This window comes from Taurulus bubalis, assembly GCF_910589615.1.
Source record: "Taurulus bubalis genome assembly, chromosome: 15".
Classification (NCBI taxonomy): Eukaryota; Metazoa; Chordata; class Actinopteri; order Perciformes; family Cottidae; genus Taurulus; species Taurulus bubalis.
This window is the reverse complement of record NC_136603.1, coordinates 3,840,869-3,859,459: the sequence shown is the minus strand read 5'-3', so window position 1 is coordinate 3,859,459 and position 18,591 is coordinate 3,840,869. Positions and strand designations below refer to the sequence as shown.

Sequence of the window (18,591 nt, the reverse complement as noted above, 5' to 3'; positions counted from 1 at the left end):
GCATGAAACAGGTTTCGGCAAATCCTTAGAACGTCAAGAAAAAAGAAAGAAAAAAAAAAACACAAGGGTCCGGTTTCGCTCAGGAGGAGCGAAATAGGGAGGAGGCCCCGTTTGAAGCCGGCAGCGTGGAGGTGCAGGGCCTCGACTCTCCCTCTCCTCGGTCAGTGCAGGATGCGAAACGCCCGCTCCTCGTTTTATATGCAGCCGGGACGCGGCCCGGGGAGCATCGCCTCGCGACGGAGAAGCAGCCTAAGCCTCAGCGGCGGCTCTGGAGCGACGAACGCAGCTGCTGTGCATGCTGCTTCCCATGGGCATGCAGGCTCGGAGCGCTTCTCATCCTCCTCCTCCTCCACTTCCTCCTCCACCTTCCTGCTCCGCGCAGCCTCGCAGCAGCCGGTGAGCTCGCCGGCCCGGTCAGCCTCTGTCAGCTCCAGACAAGCGAGGCCTAGAGGCTTTTCCAGCAGTCCCAGAGGCCCACAGAGCGGCGGCGGCGGCGCTGGTGATGATGGTGGTGGCGGCGGCGGCGGCGGCTATAGCGACCGAGCTCAGCTCAGTCAGACATTACAGCATCCACACATCCGCTGCCGCACCGGCACACAGAGAGGGAGGCAGGAGGAGGATGCTGCTGCACTGGTACGCCATTAATAAAAAAAAAATGAAATGGAAAATCAAGAGAAGTTGGAGCCCCGGTCGCTGTCGGCCTGTGAAAAGGAGGCTCGGAGACACGGAGCAGCCTCAGCCTCCGGCAGACACAGCGGAGAGGGAACGTCTCCTCGTCCTCCACTCGGCTGCGCTGCGATCGGAGGATGAGCCTCCCTCCCGGAGACGAGGATGTGAAGAAGGAAATAATGAATTATTCCTCTGCCGCTCCCTTTGTCTTCTCCGTTTCAGCGCTCGCCCAAAAATCTGGATTGTTGTTGTATCCCAATTCCACCAAGTCATCTGTCCTCTCTTGTTTTTCAGGCCTCTCTCTCTCTCTCTCTCTCTCTCTAAAATCTGCTCATTACAGGACTGTTCCACCCCAGCCAATACCCCTCCCCCACACACACACACACACACACACCGAGCGCACACACTCCTTCTCCCGGCTCTTAAAGAGATAGAGACGGTTGCCTGCACGGAGCTCTCTCCCTTTGGGGATGCAGCCCGCTCTTCCTCATCAGCCGGCCTCCTCGCTCCTCTTCCTCCGCTGCTTCCCAGACTGAAGCCGGTCCGTCAGCAGTCTGTTTCCCTGACATCTGGAGGGTTGAGAGCTCATTGATCTTGTGCCACTCTCTCTCTCCCCAAAGCTAATTGCTGTTAGTCTTTTTTTGTGTGTGCTGCAGGCAACCCAGTGGACTGTCACTTGAGGAAGCTTTATTTGACCCCGGCTGACCTTTTAAATGCCCAGATACATTTCTGGCGCCGGTCGGCCCGGAGCTTCGCCACAACGCGGTCGTCTTCACCGTCAGGGCGCATGGTTAATATTTGTCTGATCAATAACTGGAGCGTGACGGTATTGGAAATCTATGTCATCGAACGCAGCATCTGCTGGATCGCATGCTGGACAGGAAACGGTGTCAAAGACAGACTGGGTGAACTGGTTATGTGGCCTGTTTCTATATTCACATCCGCCGGATAAACAGGGGAACATAATTAGAACAAGTAGATGGAAAAATATTAGATTGCAAAGAACGTGTGTGAAATTACATCAAACTTAATTTTAAGGTTATTATTATCTATTATTTTCTTTCTTATATAATATACATGTTATATATAAATAGTTTAAATAATTTATATATATATAAATCATTTAAAAATATGTATTTATATATATATATAATTATAGAAAACTAAATTATTTAAACTAAAAACAACTATGAATTATTCTTTCAAATGAAAAAACTTTTTTATATTTAATCATTTTAGGAACAACCGATACACAAATGTGTTTTATTGTTTTACTTTTAAATGTTTGTTTTCATTTTAAATCTTGAGTACAGAATCTAGCAATCAATAGTACAATATATATATATATATGTATATATATATATGTATATATATATATATATATACATATATATATATATGTACACATTTTATAATTAATATACATTTTAAAATAATTAATTTTAATAATGTATATATACAGTATATATACATCACTTTTATACTATATAAATCATGCAATTTATATATATATATATACACATGAAAGAAAATTAAATGGAATACTAGCTACAAATAACCTAAAACAAAGTTAATTATAATATTGAAATCAATTATATTAAATAGTATTTACTTAAATATTATACTGTGATAGTTTGTACTATCTCAGGTTAAAACGGCACCATCTTTTCATCAAAGCAATTTGAGAAGAACATTTTCCTCTGGTCCAGAGCAACGCTACAGGCGGGTCACCTGGTTCAAACAACAGATATGTGAAAGAAAAACAAAAGATATGAAATCAAACTGCAGGGAGGAAGATTAGAAAACGTGCTAAATGTCATAAATATTGCATTTGTCAAATGTGACAGTAGAATTAACGTTTTTCCCGCCTGTTCGTGAGGACCAGGCTCTCATTGAAAGTCGACAGGAACACAGTAGTCTGTATGGCCGTTAACTCAACCCGGTTTAACAGTCAGCTAGTAATTACAACTAACAGCCACTGATGTGACATAGCAGAAAAAACTGCACGGCCTGGCCTTAAAAGAGCATATACGTCCATTTTACATGTTTATAACACAATTCAACCATAAATATTAACATAAATCATGAATATGACTCGAGAGAGATCCCCAAGTTATGGGAAAATCAATATTCATATCCCTAGCTTGATGCTACACATGGTTAGCGCACCTTTCTGGAAAGCTTACGACTTACGGAATCCACCAATTGCGCCAAAACCCCTGTCAGACAAAGCCTCAGCAAGATATCAACCACATTCCAGCCAAACAACGGAAATATGACATACTTATGGATGAAACAATATTCCACACGGCCTTGCTTGGTGTGTTGGTGCTTCTGCTTGAGCAGAGCCCCTCTGTTGTGGAACCAGAGGCGTTCAAGGTCCAGGAAGAAAGTTAGGGCATTTTTGCTTTCAGCGGACCTAAACCTACGGTTCACGAAATGTGCACTAAATGAATTACTAAAAATATTTAACTTCACTTAATCAAAGTCAAACTTTGCAGTGATGCTGTTAACATAGTGATATTGTTTAGTAGAACTAAAAGCGTTGATATGCATAATTAAAAAGAGGATTTTTGTTTATTCCCTGTGTCCTATCAACCAATAAACCAGTAACACATATACTGCTAAATTAACCTCTTAACTAGTCTCACAAGTGTTTTCTGTATATTATACCTTTTGAAATTATTCAAATAGCCCTTGTGGTTGAGGAGATATTCTGTATTTAGTTGCAAACCATTCGGAATTTTTAAGAAAAAATGTCTGGGGCATAACTGAGGTTAAACAAGTTTTAACACAAATTTAGTCTTTTGTTTGTTTGTTGTTATAAAATATTACAATAGTGTTTGCATCAGGACGTTCGTTTGTCTATAACTTCTTCTGGTAGAAACCAAAGAAATGAAACTTAATATTGCCTGAATATATATTAGAGCGGTAACTAACTAGTAATAGTAAATCAATGTAATTTAATGGAATAATTGCCTGGATTACAGTGTGCAGCATTTAGGGAGATCTATTGGCAGAAATGGTAAATTGTATAAAGGACATTTCCTTTCTCTTTTAAAGAGTATTCAGGAAATAAAATATAAACAAACATAATAAACCTTAAGTTTGCACACCAGACCAGGAGCCACATAAAAGAAAAACCACACGCTTGAACACAATTAAACTTTTTTTTCTGGTCATTTTTATTAATATTTTCAGACCGTATGAAGTGGATAATAATGTTACAACCAGTTGTTTATTTGTAAAAACACCAGTGTATTGTTACAGGTTGGTAATAAACAGAAAAGCATGAACGTCCGACAGAAAAAAAAAATCAATATAAAACAGAAATGTTGTGAAGGGGTTTCCCTCCGTGGACTGAAGGGGCGGAACCGGTTCAGGTGAGGATGTCGTGGGCCTGTTGCTCCACCAGCATGGCCATGTTCTTAACGTCCCCGCACCAGAAGTCCAGACGCTCCTTCATGCCTTTGATCTGAAACGGTGAACAACAGGGGACCATCACTTGTGGGGTCTACTTTACTCTAAATGATGAACATCATGCTGTATTGAAGAAGACTTGAAACTAGAGATTGAGACATAAACTCATGTTTACAATTACAAACAAAAAGTTCACTGAGGGAATACATCAAGAGAAGTAGAGTCATTTATATAGACTTCTATACAACCAGAGTCGCCGTCCCCTGGTGGTCAGGAGAGAGAATGCAGCTTAAACACATGAAGCATAGACTTCTATACAACCAGAGGAGTCGCCCCGTGGTGGTCAGGAGAGATAATGCAGCTTTAACACATGAAGCATAGACTTCTATACAACCAGAGGAGTCGCCCCCTGGTGGTCAGTAGAGAGAATGCAGCTTTAACACAAGAAGCATAGACTTCTATACAAACAGAGGAGTCGCCCCCTGGTGGTCACTAGAGAGAATGCAGCTTTAACACATGAAGCATCGGCTTCTCTCACTGAATGAGGACTAACCTGCGGCAGGTCCAGGACTCTGGGCTGCACCCAGGTCATCTGCACCTTCTGGTCCACCTCGTCAATGTTCCCTTTGATCAGGCCCACAGACAGAGCCTTCATCACCAGCAGCTCCACCTGCAGGACACGAGTCCAGAGTTTCATATCGACTAAACAAATGTAAGGAACACTCGAAGACCCACAGGTTAAAACTGAGGAACTGGTCATTTGAAAAGTGGATCCATTTGTTATCACAGTCAGAAGGTTTCATCGACATTGATCGATGCGTCGTCATGTGACTCACCTCATTAACGGGGAGTTTGGCACTCTGGGCGATCTCAGTGAAGGTGAGCGTTCTGTGGTTTGCAGGACGAGTGAATGTCATCTGGAAGAGAGAGAGACACACACGTCTCAATGATTTATTCGTCCTGTTTTTTAACCTTCGTTGTGACGGCGATGATGTCACTGAAGTGTGAGGAAAGCGTCCGGCAGTGTCGATTATCCTCATTGCTCTTAATTCTGACAAGAAAGTTCCGCTGCCGCTGTTATTGTTGTTACATTAGAGTCTGCTTATGATCTCATTGCTCTTATTAACCATCACAGGAGCTGTTGTGAAGGTCGTCAATGAGGATCTTTTGTCTACCTGTGAGGATTTTATGAAGAGGCGTGATGTATAAATGTCAGTTTGAAGCAACTGATTTCTCAATTGCCAGCTTCGTCTTCCTCATGCCTCAGTTGGAGGAGCTAAAAGGCCAGTGGGAGGAGCTAAAAGGCCAGTGGGAGGAGCTACGGTGCCAGCGAGGGAACGGGGAGACGCATGGATTTCAATTTGTTGCCCTCCAAGACGATTTCTGTCTGTGCTGCACGTCTCATGTTCATTTTCAAAATGGACTTGTTAACGGCAGAAACTTGCATTTCCAAAAAGGTAAATTCTACACAAAACCTCAGCAAGTGAATGCTCTGATCAAAGCAATTCATTGAGTTTCTCCTTGTGTGTATCGTCTCATTTTCAAAAGGCGTCCCAGAGACACAAATACGAAATTATAAAAACACGTAAAGATAAAATGGACGTTTCATAAGACGAAAGGATCATTAAAAGCAATTGAAATGTCTCTTTTTTCTCGGAGTGGTCGTTCAGTCTCACCTCCATCACGCAGAGCAGCTGGATCTTCTGCATCAGTTTGGCTTCGTGTGCCGCGAGGTCCGGCTGGAAACGAGAATAGAGAACGAGGATCATGAATAGTTCAGCGATCGGGTTCAAGGCGACGAGTCTTTGATCTGGTTCTGGATATATTGATCTCTTGTTGTCGTTAGTTCTCTTAGAGTCGTGTAGAAGCTCCCTTAAGGGTAATGAAGCGGCCCTGAAAGGTTAAACCACTTCCTCAGTTTAAGTTATTTTACATGGCGATGTTTTTGTTTTTTTAAATACAATTTTATCTACTTTGTTTGACCTAAAAAAAAATTCTTAGTTTTTTCTTTATTTGTCATGCACATCTTATTGCCCATTTATAAAATAAATAAATAAAACGGACAACGTTGTTATTTACTTTCATCAAGAAAAGTAGAAAACAAAACCTAAATGTACATTAGCCTCCCGTAGTTTTAAGATGTTTGTGCACATGTTGTCACGTATGAAAACAACCAAAATGAACATTGTAAGCGGACATTTTATTTGAACAGCGTTTGTTGAGCATCGATTCCGTCATGAATCGATGCTCAACAAACGGCGATCAGTTGCAGCGGCGAGGTGACCCGCCTCACCTGTTGGCCCCAGGCCGACTTGAAGCCCTGGAACTTCTCCACGTTGCCGCCGTTGAAGGCGTAAAGCGTGTCGATGAGCCACTGCTTGTCCGTCTTCCTCAGGGACTCCAGCACGGGATGCATCAGCTGCAGAGACACGAAGACACGGCTCGGTGAAAAGGAGGACCGGGCGAAGAGAAATTATAACGCCGTCGTTCAAGGTTCAAGGTTTTTTATTTGCCATTTGTGCCTCGACCAACAGTCCAGACACATTGGAATTCTGGTGCAGGACTCTGAGTCAACAGTTTAGGAAATAAAAACACACTATAATCAGAAAGAGAGAAAAATATTAAATATAAAAACACTATACATACGGCGGTATATGTGCAGAAGGTGCTAATATGTACAAGAAAGGTATTAGATACCGTTAAATAACAGTAATAAATAGGCTAGTCCATCGTGACGTGTAATCTGGTAAAATGTAGTTTTGGCGAGAAGAAGAAGTTTTCACAGCAACTTAAATAGATATTAGAGATAAATTATGAGCAGTTAAAATACATCATTGAAACTACTAATACGATTTGACGTAGTCAATAGAAATACAGTATTATATTACCTTATTTAAATTGTGTTTTTATGAAGAAAAAAAACACTAGATGACTAGAACTAATTACAAATAAAACATTTACATTATTTGATCGTGTGAACTGACTTCAGAGCGGTTGAAATATAAAAAAAAATGATATATAAATCGTCTGCTATGACAAAACTAAACGAAAAAGGATCTATATCCGCCAGTTTGGATCATCAATGACCGCCATGTTCTCTTTTGTGCCGATCCGAGAGCTTTCTGACCATCGCACCACTAACGGCGACCATTTGTTTTTCCTCCTACCAGCTCCCCGAAGTTGTAAACTCCTTCTCCCAGCAGGCCGGCCAGCCCCAGTGTGAACGCCCTCTCCTGCTTCTCCGTCTCTGTGGAGGAAGACAACATGAAGTCACGCCGCCGCCCGAGTGAAGCGCGTCCCGGCGCTCCATCGCCCCGCCTCACCTGGAAGGTCTTTGATGTCCACGCAGCCCAGGTAGCGCAGCGCGTCCTTGTAGTAGGAGGCGTGGTTCCCGATGATGCGATAATATTTGCTGGAGAGGTCGTAAAACCGGCCGTGGACCGACGTCACGCCGGGGAGGTTATTCAGCATCTCCTCGACTTCTTCTATGAGTTTCTGGAAGTAAAAGAGGCGACGACGCGTTTATCGTGAGCCGTGTTTTCTTCTTCTTTCGAAAGAGGCAGTTTTCACTCCCTTTATTTAGAAGTGTAACATGTTTTAGCTCCGCTTTCCCCCACAGGTCCAGTTAGGCGACCTAGAAATACCAACGTCTGGCCGGTCGGTCGCACTACACACGTCATACGACAGTTATTGTTACGGATCAAAGCAATCTAACTTGTTCACGCTACCGATGCAGATTCATCCAAAAGAATCAGACTCCTGTTGGTGCAAAGTCGTGATCCAATCTGTACGCCTCACAGCAGGGAACCCATAGAGATGACTTTCATGTAAAGTAGCATGAGGTCAGGTTTAACTGAGGTGCTCTGAAACTTACTCCGAAGCCCAGAATCAAATCATTTTATGACAAAGCAGCTGTATTTAATGCAGATGCAGTTTTAATCATATTTCATTTCCTATGCATTTTATTTTGTGCTCGTTTAACTACAGGGTTTCAACTCACTAAAAAGATAAATTTATAGCAGAAACGTCAGTGTTCCAGAGAGACACTGACAATATTGATAGAATATGTTTTGGTTTTTACCGCCACGGTTCCCATCATGCTTTGGGAGATGGATAAACTGGGTGTCGTCAGCTCACTGCCGTTCTGCACATTAATTTAGCTTCATATGTTTATTTATTATTTGGACAATCTGGGTAGATGTTGTTATAATTACATTGAGCAGAATATAATCTGCACTGTACTGACAACAGAGACACTGAAGAAAATAACTGATGATCATGAGTGAGGATTTCAAGTTTAATTTAAGATCAACTTTTTTTAAATGTAATTGTTCAACAGATTGATGGTCGTTTATCCCTCAGAGACCTTTGGGATTAAATTTGTACAGATTATTTTTCTCCAAGTGCAACAAATGCTTTGCTGCATTCCATTTTTTATTTCCAGAGTTTTCACGTTTCCTCCACAGGAAATAAAAGTGGGGAGAAACACGCCACGTTTGACACGGTGGATTCATTTTCTTGTTGCTTAATTAAAAATGTCGCCGAAACCGTCAACAAGTTACTTCAGCGAGAAAGAAAGACGCCTCACGTGTGAACGCCGCCTGCGGCTCGACGTTTGAAATGTGACAAATCTGAACGAGGCGCGAGGCTCCTTCTGCGTCAGCAGCTTGATTTAAAGAAACAGAGCCGAGTGTTTACCTTTGTGGCAGGAAGATCGCTGATCTCCAGTTTGAGTCTGCCGATAGAAGTCTTGCAGAGAATGAGGGCTTCGTCGCAGCTTTTCACCTGAACCAGAAAGAGACACGTTGGATCAAAAACACTTTATAAGCGCCGATGAATCCTCCGTCGGGAAGGTCGTGATGTTCACTTTGAGAAAGCTGCCGCTCCGTTTCAACAGGATGCAGTTTGTGGGACTGATGTGCTTCATGCAGGAGACGTTTGGGTTATTTAATAAGTTACGTGTGAAGGACAAAATAATGAAGTGCAACGTAATTCAACAGTACATAGAACCGGCAGCCTACGAAAAGTCCTTAAAGTATAATACAAACTGAACATTGTAATATTCATTAAATGAATGAATTACTATTTATTGTGGGGCTTTTGTATTTGACGAATTAGCTTTATAAACAAATGAAGCGGTGCATCGGTCACCTTACCTTGTCCTTGGTCTTCTCGAGAAAAGTGATGGCATCTTTGGGCTCTGGCGACAAAAAACAAATTCAATTTGTAAATACTATTTATTCATTTTGAAATGTGTATTCTGCTGGGAAATATTTATTGCTGCGTTGTTGTTGTTGTTGTTGTTGTTGTCACCTTTCATCTGTCTGGCAACATACAGTATAATCTCCATGAGGGACAATGGGTTGATTCTAGTGAGGGACAGAAACAATAAGTCAGCATCAAACCAGAAACCACTTCCTGAGCCGCCAGGAGTCTCGAGGTCAGACTGAGATTCTCACCTGTGTTCGAAGTCACTGATGAAGTTGTCATAGAGCTTTAAAGAAAGAAAAGGAGCCGTCAGATCACAGGTGGTCAAAGTATAGCCAAGTAGTATTTGGATTATGGCAGAATTTAGGGTTAAAGTTGCTCCTTAGTGAACAGGGAAAGTCATTAAAGTTATTTTAATCCTTTACAGTCGGCATCAAAGCTTCCTGTTGTGCCTTTATTGTATTAATCGTTTAAAAATGGAAAGTTTATGAACATAAAGGAAAACAATATATAAACAAATGCATGTTGTCTAAATTAAAGAATCGGTGAACGTTGTCACTGCAGAACAAACTAGAGGAGTTACCTAAGATCTTAGTTCTTCAACCATCATTTTAACCGTTTTATTAATCTGCATACATTTGCGACGTCATGATGAATATAAAATGTTTAAATCAATATCACGATGCTGATTTAAAAAAAAAAAACATGAAAAAGCTTTTTACTAAACACACAAGACGAAACGATTACATTTAACGGCAACGTCACAATGAACAGAACGTGTGTTTCAAAGAGTTAAACTGTTTATGATGGCATGTTATCGCCTCTATGTCCCTAAACTTGATGCAATAACTTTGTTTAATCCCCTTAAAAAGGTTACACTGAATATCTGAATACAGGATATGAAACGTGTGCGTCCTCATGTAACAACAACACCTGTGTCTGTGAGCGTTTACCTGGATGAGGCCGTCTCCTGTTTTGAAGCAAGGATCTTTAACAAAGTCTGACAACCTCAGAGTCAACTGATGCCACAACCTGTCAATCAAAAATATATATCAACACTTTATCCAGAAGATGAACAAATGTCCCCCCCAAAAAGGTAGTAGTTTTTGCCAAGAAATCAGCTACTATATTACAATATTGTGATACCAAAAACACAAAAATCTATATTAAAAGTAAAAAGAATTGCAACTATTTTGAGAAGTTTCAGTAATTTTTCATTTAATGGTTCCAGCATTGCAAATGTGAAGCTGTACTAATGGTAATATTGGTGTATCTGTAGAATCTTGCTTTTACATTAATGTAAAAAGTTGTAATAACCCTATAATATATGAAAGTATAACATGGGTTGTATTTGTTATACTTTAAGTACATGTTCAACATTATAGTTATATACAATAACTTATTCTAGGCTCTAAAATAAACACTTTGTGATAAACTTCGTCTTCCACTGGCCTAAAGAGACGATGTTGGGTTAAAACCCTAAACAAGGAATTTGACGAGGTAAAAAGTGGATAACAATAAACATAGACATAGAATAAAACAACAACAATAAACAGTAGTGCAATCGTAGATAAATATGGTGAACAATTAACAGTACTAAAGTGGCAAGTGTGATGAAGGAAATTGTCCTTCAGATGTCTTTACGTGACTGATTTACATGATTATAAACTAAAATGAACAGTCATGATCTTTAGGGAGGAACATAGCTGGCTAGCCCCAGCTAACAGCGGCTAACGCTAGCTCCCTGCATGACTCAGCGTGCGTTCAGAATGAATGGGCGAGCTAACGCTAGCTAGCCTAGCTTGAGCGGAGCGCTAGCTAGCTGCCTTTACCTTTTGTTGTGCAGCTCCTCCAACGTGTGCCACTCCGTCGCCATCTCCGGAGTGGTGCTGGTGCTCTGCTGCTGCTTGAGGAACCCGGAGACATCTCTCATCGTGGCGAAGAAAACTATTGAAGGTTGAAGTTGAACTCTTGTATTCTTCCGCTAAACGTCAAGTAGCCTGTCGTGTTGTGGAGTCCGCTGCCGGGCGCAAAGGATGACGGGAAATAAAGTGGGCGTTGCTAAAGCGAAGCGGCGTTGCTAACAATCTGCGAGTGACGTCATCGCGTCACTGCTGTCATGGCCCCTTTACTGAGCTCCTCAGCATGCTCACCTGTCAGGCTCGGTCTGTACCTGAGCGCGAGGGCCAGCAGCACGCGCTGTGCACACGGTGAGTGGACACGACAGATGCAGTCATTATGATATGAGAATGACTGTTTGGTGATACTTGTGAGTTATTGCTCTCTTTATAGGTCGTTGGAGTCAAAGGGGGTCGTGTCCAGCTGCAGCTCTGTGCAGGTATTTCACCCTCAGTGACGCAACACAGCAGAATGTACCTAAGTACATCTACTCAAGTACTATACTCAAGTACTCAAGGTACTTTTATTTCATGCAACTTCCTCCTTCCACTCCACCACGTCTCGGACATGTTCCTTTATGTGCTGGGGAATCCTCCCACTTCTTCAGCTAAATAAACTATTTATAGACCATGTATCTCACAGGGTATTATTTTCTTTAATAATCAATGTCACCAGTATTTCCATGAGTCTTCAAATGTCTTATGTCCAGCAGTCCAAAACCCAACAATATACAATTGATTATATATATGTAAATATATATGACAAGCACTGTCACATTTAAGGAACTGGAACTATTAGATTGTTCAAATTGGCTTACAAAATGGCATTATTGTTATTTTGATTGCCAATTACATTTATATCAATCAACTACTAGTTAAATCGAGTGGAGCAGTATATTCTCCGTTTCTTTAAATGAATAAGTAGAGCCTGCCACAGCTTTATTGGAGTACAGAATCAAATGAGACACTGGATGTTTATGTGATGTTACATGTTATAATGTTACATTATGGACTGTGATGCCTCTGCTGAATCTCATATTTCTGTGCATCTGCATGGAGTTCGAGCCAGAGATGGAGACTAAAACCCTGGGACTTGATTTGGACTTCCAGAAAGGGACTTGTGAGGGATGTGTTGAACTACAGTTGATTTTAAGCTGTCATTAGTTGGAGACTCAGTGTAAATATACAATACAGTCATACTAACTGTTATTGAAAAGTACTTTAAGTTATTATTGCAAGCCTAATCATGTTTCCTTTTATGGATACTTACTTCAAATATTGCAATTGGCATATTTAAAGGAGGGCCTTTAATAAGATAAGAGGAACCCGCATGTTTATTAGTCCCGCAATGGGGAAATTGCAGCATTACAGCAGCAAGAGATAGTAGTAAAATAAGAAACAAGTAATAAATATAAGTAAACGGTAACAAATAATCCACAATAGCACTATTATATATACAGGCAGAATAAACAAGTATTTAAAAATGTATTTATACTGCACCAGTTAAAGTGGTAAAGTGAGACCTCGACTTGGACTTGGAAAACATTACATGCAGACGAACATGTTTATATTTTGTTTTGCTTCTTCGCAGACAAACCAACGGGACTCGGGGGTTCCTCTCCCACGGTGGCGGTTCCTCCGAGGAGCGGCAGACCCTGGAGAACATCGCCAAGAGCCTCCGAGAGCGGCAGTACCAGAGGGTGGTGGTGATGGCCGGAGCCGGGATCAGCACGCCGAGCGGCGTCCCAGATTTCAGGTGAAGGCGCCGGATGTGCACGTGACGGGGTTCTGACGCTCATGGAGAACCTGGAGAAGTCAGTGTGTTGTGACCCCGCAGGTCTCCGGGCAGCGGTCTCTATGACAACCTGCAGCAGTACGAGCTGCCCTACGCCGAGGCCGTGTTCGAGCTCAGCTTCTTCCACCAGAACCCTCGGCCCTTCTTCTCCCTGGCCAAGGAGCTCTACCCGGGGAACCACCGGCCCAACCTCAGCCACCACTTCGTGCGTCTGCTTCACACCAAGAGGCAGCTGCTCCGCATGTACACGCAGAACATCGACGGGCTGGAGAGACGTGTGTTCCTTCACGTGTTCCTTCACGTGTTCCTTCACGTGTTCCTTCATGTGTTCCTTCATGTGTTCCTTCATGTGTTCCTTCACGTGTTCCTTCATGTGTTCCTTCACATGTTCCTTTGTGTGTTCCTTCACGTGTTCCTTCATGTGTTCCTTCACATGTTCCTTCACGTGTTCCTTCACATGTTCTTGTGTCTCTAGAGGCGGGGATTCCTCCTGAGATGTTGGTGGAGGCTCACGGTACGTTTGCCACGGCAACCTGCACGTCCTGCCTGAGGGAGTACGAGGGGGAGGAGCTACGGGTGAGTTATGAACCAAAACACTCAATTAGTGTGTATATATATACACTACCGTATTGTTAATGTGGTAAGTGACTATTCTAGGTGGAAACGTCTGGTTGTTAATGAAACATCTACAGAGGTGTATAGAGGCTCATTTCCAGCAGCTATCACTCAGTGTTCTAATGGTTCATTGTGTTTGGTCATCACATAGAAGACTAATGGATGATTAGAAAACCCTTTAATTATGTTAGCACAGCTTAAAACAGTGATGCTGGTGAGAGAAGCTATAAAACTGGCCTTCCTTTGAGCTAGTTGAGTATCTGGAGCATCACATTGTGGGTTCATTATACTCTCAGAATGGCCAGAAAAAGAGAACTTTCATGTGAAACTCTCCAGTCTGTTCTTGTTCTTGGAAATGAAGGCTATTCCATGAGAGAAATTGCGAAGAAACTGAAAATTTGTCATGTGTGTGTATATATATATATATATATATATATATATATATATATATATATATATATTAAACATTATGAATTTGAATGTCTCTCCAGCCCGACGTGATGAGGGGGGTGATCCCAAAGTGCCCGACCTGTAAAGGTGTGGTGAAGCCGGACATCGTGTTCTTCGGGGAGGAGCTTCCTCGCCGCTTCTTCCAGTACCTCACAGACTTCCCTCAGGCCGACCTGCTCATCGTCATGGGGACGTCCCTGGAGGTCTTTGCTTTAAAGATGATGTCTTTGCTTTAATTAAATATATTTTTAAGTGAAACATGGGGGGAGAGATGGACGTGACCTCATAACCTCTAGCCACCAGGAGGACCCTGACGTTGAGTCAGCTGCCAGCAGGATAAAACCGTCTTCATCTGCAAAAGTAGTAAAAGTCTTTGTTGCCAAGGTTCTTGGTCGTGTTCCTCTTGATTCTTCATTGTTAAATATTTGTAGTCCTTTATAAAACCGCTGAAGGTGTTTAGTGAGTGATGGACTCGAGACGAGCGACTCAGAACCACCAAGTCGCTGTTCCATCCTGGACCTCTTGTTGCTCGTCTGCTTCCTGCCTGCTTCCTGTCTGTCTGCTTCCTGTCTGTCTGCTTCCTATGTGTCTGCTTCCTGTCTGTCTGCTTCCTGTCTGTCTGCTTCCTGTCTGTCTGCTTCCTATGTGTCTGCTTCCTGTCTGTCTGCTTCCTGTCTGTCTGCTTCCTGTCTGTCTGCTTCCTGTCTGTCTGCTTCCTATGTGTCTGCTTCCTGTCTGTCTGCTTCCTGTCTGTCTGCTTCCTATCTGTCTGCTTCCTATCTGTCTGCTTCCTGTCTGCTTCCTGTCTGTCTGTTTCCTGTCTGCTTCCTATCTGTGTGCTTCCTGTCTGTCTGCTTCCTGTCTGCTTCCTGTCTGCTTTCTATCTGCTTCCTGTCTGTCTGCTTCCTATCTGTCTGCTTCCTGTCTGTCTGCTTCCTGTCTGCTTCCTATCTGTCTGCTTTCTATCTGTCTGCTTCCTGTATGCTTCCTGTCTGTCTGCTTCCTGTCTGTCTGCTTCCTGTCTGTCTGCTTCCTATCTGTCTGCTTCCTATCTGTCTGCTTCCTGTCTGCTTCCTGTCTGTCTGCTTCCTGTCTGTCTGCTTCCTATCTGTCTGCTTCCTGTCTGCTTCCTATCTGTCTGCTTCCTGTCTGTCTGCTTCCTATCTGTCTGCTTCCTGTCTGCTTCCTATCTGTCTGCTTCCTATCTGTCTGCTTCCTGTCTGCTCCCTATCTGTCTGCTTCCTGTCTGCTTCCTGTCTGTCTGCTTCCTGTCTGCTTCCTGTCTGCTTCCTATCTGTCTGCTTCCTGTCTGCTTCCTGTCTGTCTGCTTCCTGTCTGTCTGCTTCCTATCTGTCTGCTTCCTGTCTGCTTCCTGTCTGTCTGCTTCCTATCTGTCTGCTTCCTGTCTGCTTCCTATCTGTCTGCTCCCTATCTGTCTGCTTCCTGTCTGCTCCCTATCTGTCTGCTTCCTGTCTGCTTCCTGTCTGTCTGCTTCCTGTCTGTCTGCTTCCTATCTGTCTGCTTCCTGTCTGCTTCCTATCTGTCTGCTTCCTATCTGTCTGCTTCCTGTCTGCTCCCTATCTGTCTGCTTCCTGTCTGCTCCCTATCTGTCTGCTTCCTGTCTGCTTCCTGTCTGTCTGCTTCCTGTCTGTCTGCTTCCTATCTGTCTGCTTCCTGTCTGCTTCCTATCTGTCTGCTTCCTGTCTGTCTGCTTCCTGTCTGTCTGCTTCCTGTCTGCACCTCCACTATGAATCTCCCCCAAACCTCTCTTTGCTGTGCAGGTGGAGCCCTTCGCCGGCCTGGCAGGATCCGTGCGCGGCTCCGTCCCCCGGCTGCTCATCAACAGAGACCCGGTGGGTTCGTTCTGCGGCCGCCGGCCGCGTGACGTTCTGCTGCTGGGCGACGTGGTCGCCGGCGTGAGAACCCTGGTGCACGCCTTGGGCTGGACTCAGGAGCTGCACGCTCTGATGGAGGCCGCTGCTGAGAAAGTGTGTGTGTGTGTGTGTGTGTGTGTGTGTGTGTGTGTGTGTGTGTGTGTGTGTGTGTGTGTGTGTGTGTGTGTGTGTGTGTGTTGTACGTGTGGTGTTTGTTGTATGGTGTACGTGTGGTGTGTGTATTTGTTGTGTGTGTGTGTGGTGTGTTGTGTGTTTTTTTTGTGTGTGTGTTATGTGTTTGTTGTGTGTGGAACAAGTGTGTGTAGTGTGGTGTGTATTTGTGTGTGTGTGTGTGTGTGTGTGTGTTGTGGTCACCAACTCTTCCAAGTCAGAGTTCCCATGAGCCTTTTGGGTACCTGCATCTTTTTAATCAAACAGCCAATATAACGGCTCCTAAATGAGGGAATAATTAATGTGTAATAATGAGATCCATATCCAATCATTTCAGTTGATATACAAACATATCAATAAGCAGCTTTAACGACCTGAAGACAGGCTTTTGATGCGACTCCATGCAGAGCACAATGGGGTTTGTTGATGAAGTCTTAGAATTATAGGATTTAAATGTTTCTACAGCTGATGAGTTGTTTTGCTTCTTTTTGTATCTTTAGGCTCCAACAAAGACAGAAGAGTGACGTTTTCACCGCGTCAAGATGGAGGTTCGGCTTTTATTCACTCGCTGCAACAGAAACCAACACTGCAAGAATAAATCTAGGCTGTTTTTTCTAATGGGACTCATGTGCTGATACCCGGATCTTTGGTTCGATGGAAACTCGGACTGTAAAATAAGGAACAGAAGCATTTCTGCTCCTTATTTTCCAGTCTGTGAGTTTCCATCGATGCAGACTGGAACACACAGTCTGTATCTGGATCTGTTTTTGTTTTTGAATATCAGCAAAACGCAGGTGAGGAGAAACAATCACGTGTATCTGTGCAGCTGATGGACCGTGTTGACCTCCCAGTTAGAAAGATGTGCAATATTATATTTTACTTATTTAACCTCCAGCTGCATGAAATGTGTCAAAAGTCTGCTAAAGGTCCCATTTTGTAAAAAGAACGACTTTTATGTTTTGTTCTTAAAATATAAAGCAGATCTAGATCCATGGTGAAATACACACGGCCCTAATAAAGACACATGCACCTGAAAATTAGCTCAATATGTCTATTAAAAAATACTAATATTTAAGGTCTGGAAATACAGGAACATTTGTTATTTGTTTGCCTTTTAAGCTCAAAATGAGAGGAGCTTTACCTTCATGAAGACAAGCTCAACTCTCATGCTGAAAGTCAGAGGACATTAAACAGATGTAAATGTGTAAATACAAGTCACAAATACATAATTTACAACGTCAGTTTTTTCCTAAATCGGCTGCTCACTGCAGTTTTTAATCAAACAAACACGAGGAAATAGAGCATTTGTTTGGGACTATTTTCAGTGGCGGATTAATCAATTAATCCACTGTGTGTGTGTGTGTGTGTGTGTGTGTGTGTGTGTGTGTGTGTGTGTGTGTGTGTGTGTGTGTGTGTGTGTGTGTGTTTTCATGGTGACAAAGGAACAACATTAGGCTCATTGATGTATTGATTAATAGACACACATGAATTACTAGTTATTGGATTATTTCATTGCTGTTTCTTTTCATGAGGTGATACTATTTCTAACCAGCAGAGGGAGCCAGAGGACCATGATAAAGAGTATGACTGCTACTTGGTTGTGGTTTTTATAACACTGAAAAAATTAAAAGTGAACCTCTAATATGTTTTTACAATGTCTGTATTAAAGCCAAATGTCAATGAAAAACTCACTTTAAACTACATTACTGCAAACTCGGAAATATGTATCTGTGTTTAAGTTGTGTTTAAAAAAAAAAGTCATACTTACTTTTATGAAGGATTGGCTGTTACGTCTAGAATATTATTTTCCTTTTGTAATCTATTATTTTCTAAGTTATCCAACTTCTTGTGATGCTCCAGATACTTCCTTTTAAATTACTAAAGTTTATATTCGCTCAGACATTCATCAAGTTTTAATGGCGCCATCTGATTTGAATGAATCACAATCTGAAGCCACTTGTTATTCAGCATTTAAGACACACAAATGAAATAGCTGGAGCAGCTCAATCAGGATACTTTGGTGTGTAAAATCAAACAAATATGATGTAAAAAGTCTGATTTTGGTGATCCAGAGGAATTGTTCTACTATTAAAGGATTACATCCAGACTGAGATCATTCACAGAGTTCACTCTCTTCCATCTGTCTACATTCCTTTCAGTTTTTTTCCTCAACCTGTCTCTCACACCTCACTCCAATTTTCACCCCCAAACCCCCGCCCCCCACCCTCGGGTCCTTCTAGTGCCGTCGCTGCTGACGTCTATAACAAGAAAAAGTATCACTGCATAATATCATCGACTATGAGAATGTTTTTGTGCCTCTCAAACGGTTTGAAGTACGAAAGTCAAAGCCACTGCTTTTCTGTTATTTATTCTCTTATTAATGACATCGACTGTGTACGTTTTTTGTGTACTCTCGGCTGTTGTTTGTGTGTTTATTTAATAAACGGTATATTAGAAGTAGACGTCACTCTTTGGTTTGTGGACTGCCGTT

At 42.5% G+C, this 18,591-nt stretch overlaps 2 protein-coding genes across 2 annotated transcripts; one reads left to right on the top strand and one right to left on the bottom strand.

Annotated features, from left to right (window-relative positions):
• Positions 1 to 3,844: 3,844 nt before the first annotated feature.
• On the bottom strand, positions 3,845 to 11,312 carry psmd13 (proteasome 26S subunit, non-ATPase 13). Its single transcript, XM_079231206.1, has 13 exons — positions 11,130 to 11,312; positions 10,251 to 10,329; positions 9,549 to 9,583; positions 9,403 to 9,458; positions 9,246 to 9,289; positions 8,788 to 8,874; positions 7,413 to 7,584; positions 7,257 to 7,336; positions 6,383 to 6,508; positions 5,766 to 5,828; positions 4,926 to 5,006; positions 4,643 to 4,759; positions 3,845 to 4,144 (listed from the first exon to the last, which is right to left on the bottom strand). Exons 1-13 carry the CDS (start codon positions 11,228 to 11,230, stop codon positions 4,049 to 4,051), a joined length of 1,137 nt encoding a protein of 378 aa, XP_079087332.1. The 5' UTR covers positions 11,231 to 11,312; the 3' UTR covers positions 3,845 to 4,048.
• A 112-nt stretch (positions 11,313 to 11,424) lies between these two features.
• sirt3 (sirtuin 3) lies at positions 11,425 to 17,185 on the top strand. The gene is made up of 8 exons (XM_079230719.1): positions 11,425 to 11,507; positions 11,590 to 11,635; positions 12,787 to 12,951; positions 13,033 to 13,265; positions 13,466 to 13,566; positions 14,097 to 14,258; positions 15,837 to 16,043; positions 16,601 to 17,185. The coding sequence occupies exons 3-8, from the start codon at positions 12,905 to 12,907 to the stop codon at positions 16,622 to 16,624; spliced, it is 774 nt and encodes a 257-aa protein (XP_079086845.1). The 5' UTR covers positions 11,425 to 11,507; positions 11,590 to 11,635; positions 12,787 to 12,904; the 3' UTR covers positions 16,625 to 17,185.
• Positions 17,186 to 18,591: the final 1,406 nt, after the last annotated feature.

What these genes read in the sequence shown, in the direction of transcription:
- sirt3 (XM_079230719.1), top strand. Translation starts at nt 12,905, where the DNA reads ATGGCCGGAGCCGGGATCAGCACGCCGAGCGGCGTCCCAGATTTCAG. An exon ending in AGCGGCGTCCCAGATTTCAG is followed by an intron (nt 12,952 to 13,032) that starts GTGAAGGCGCCG and finishes GTGACCCCGCAG; the next exon opens with GTCTCCGGGCAGCGGTCTCT. An exon ending in TCATGGGGACGTCCCTGGAG is followed by an intron (nt 14,259 to 15,836) that starts GTCTTTGCTTTA and finishes TTTGCTGTGCAG; the next exon opens with GTGGAGCCCTTCGCCGGCCT.
- psmd13 (XM_079231206.1), bottom strand. Translation starts at nt 11,230, where the DNA reads ATGAGAGATGTCTCCGGGTTCCTCAAGCAGCAGCAGAGCACCAGCACC. An exon ending in GGACATCAAAGACCTTCCAG is followed by an intron (nt 7,337 to 7,412) that starts GTGAGGCGGGGC and finishes CTTCCTCCACAG; the next exon opens with AGACGGAGAAGCAGGAGAGG. An exon ending in AGTCGGCCTGGGGCCAACAG is followed by an intron (nt 5,829 to 6,382) that starts GTGAGGCGGGTC and finishes TCTCGTTTCCAG; the next exon opens with CCGGACCTCGCGGCACACGA.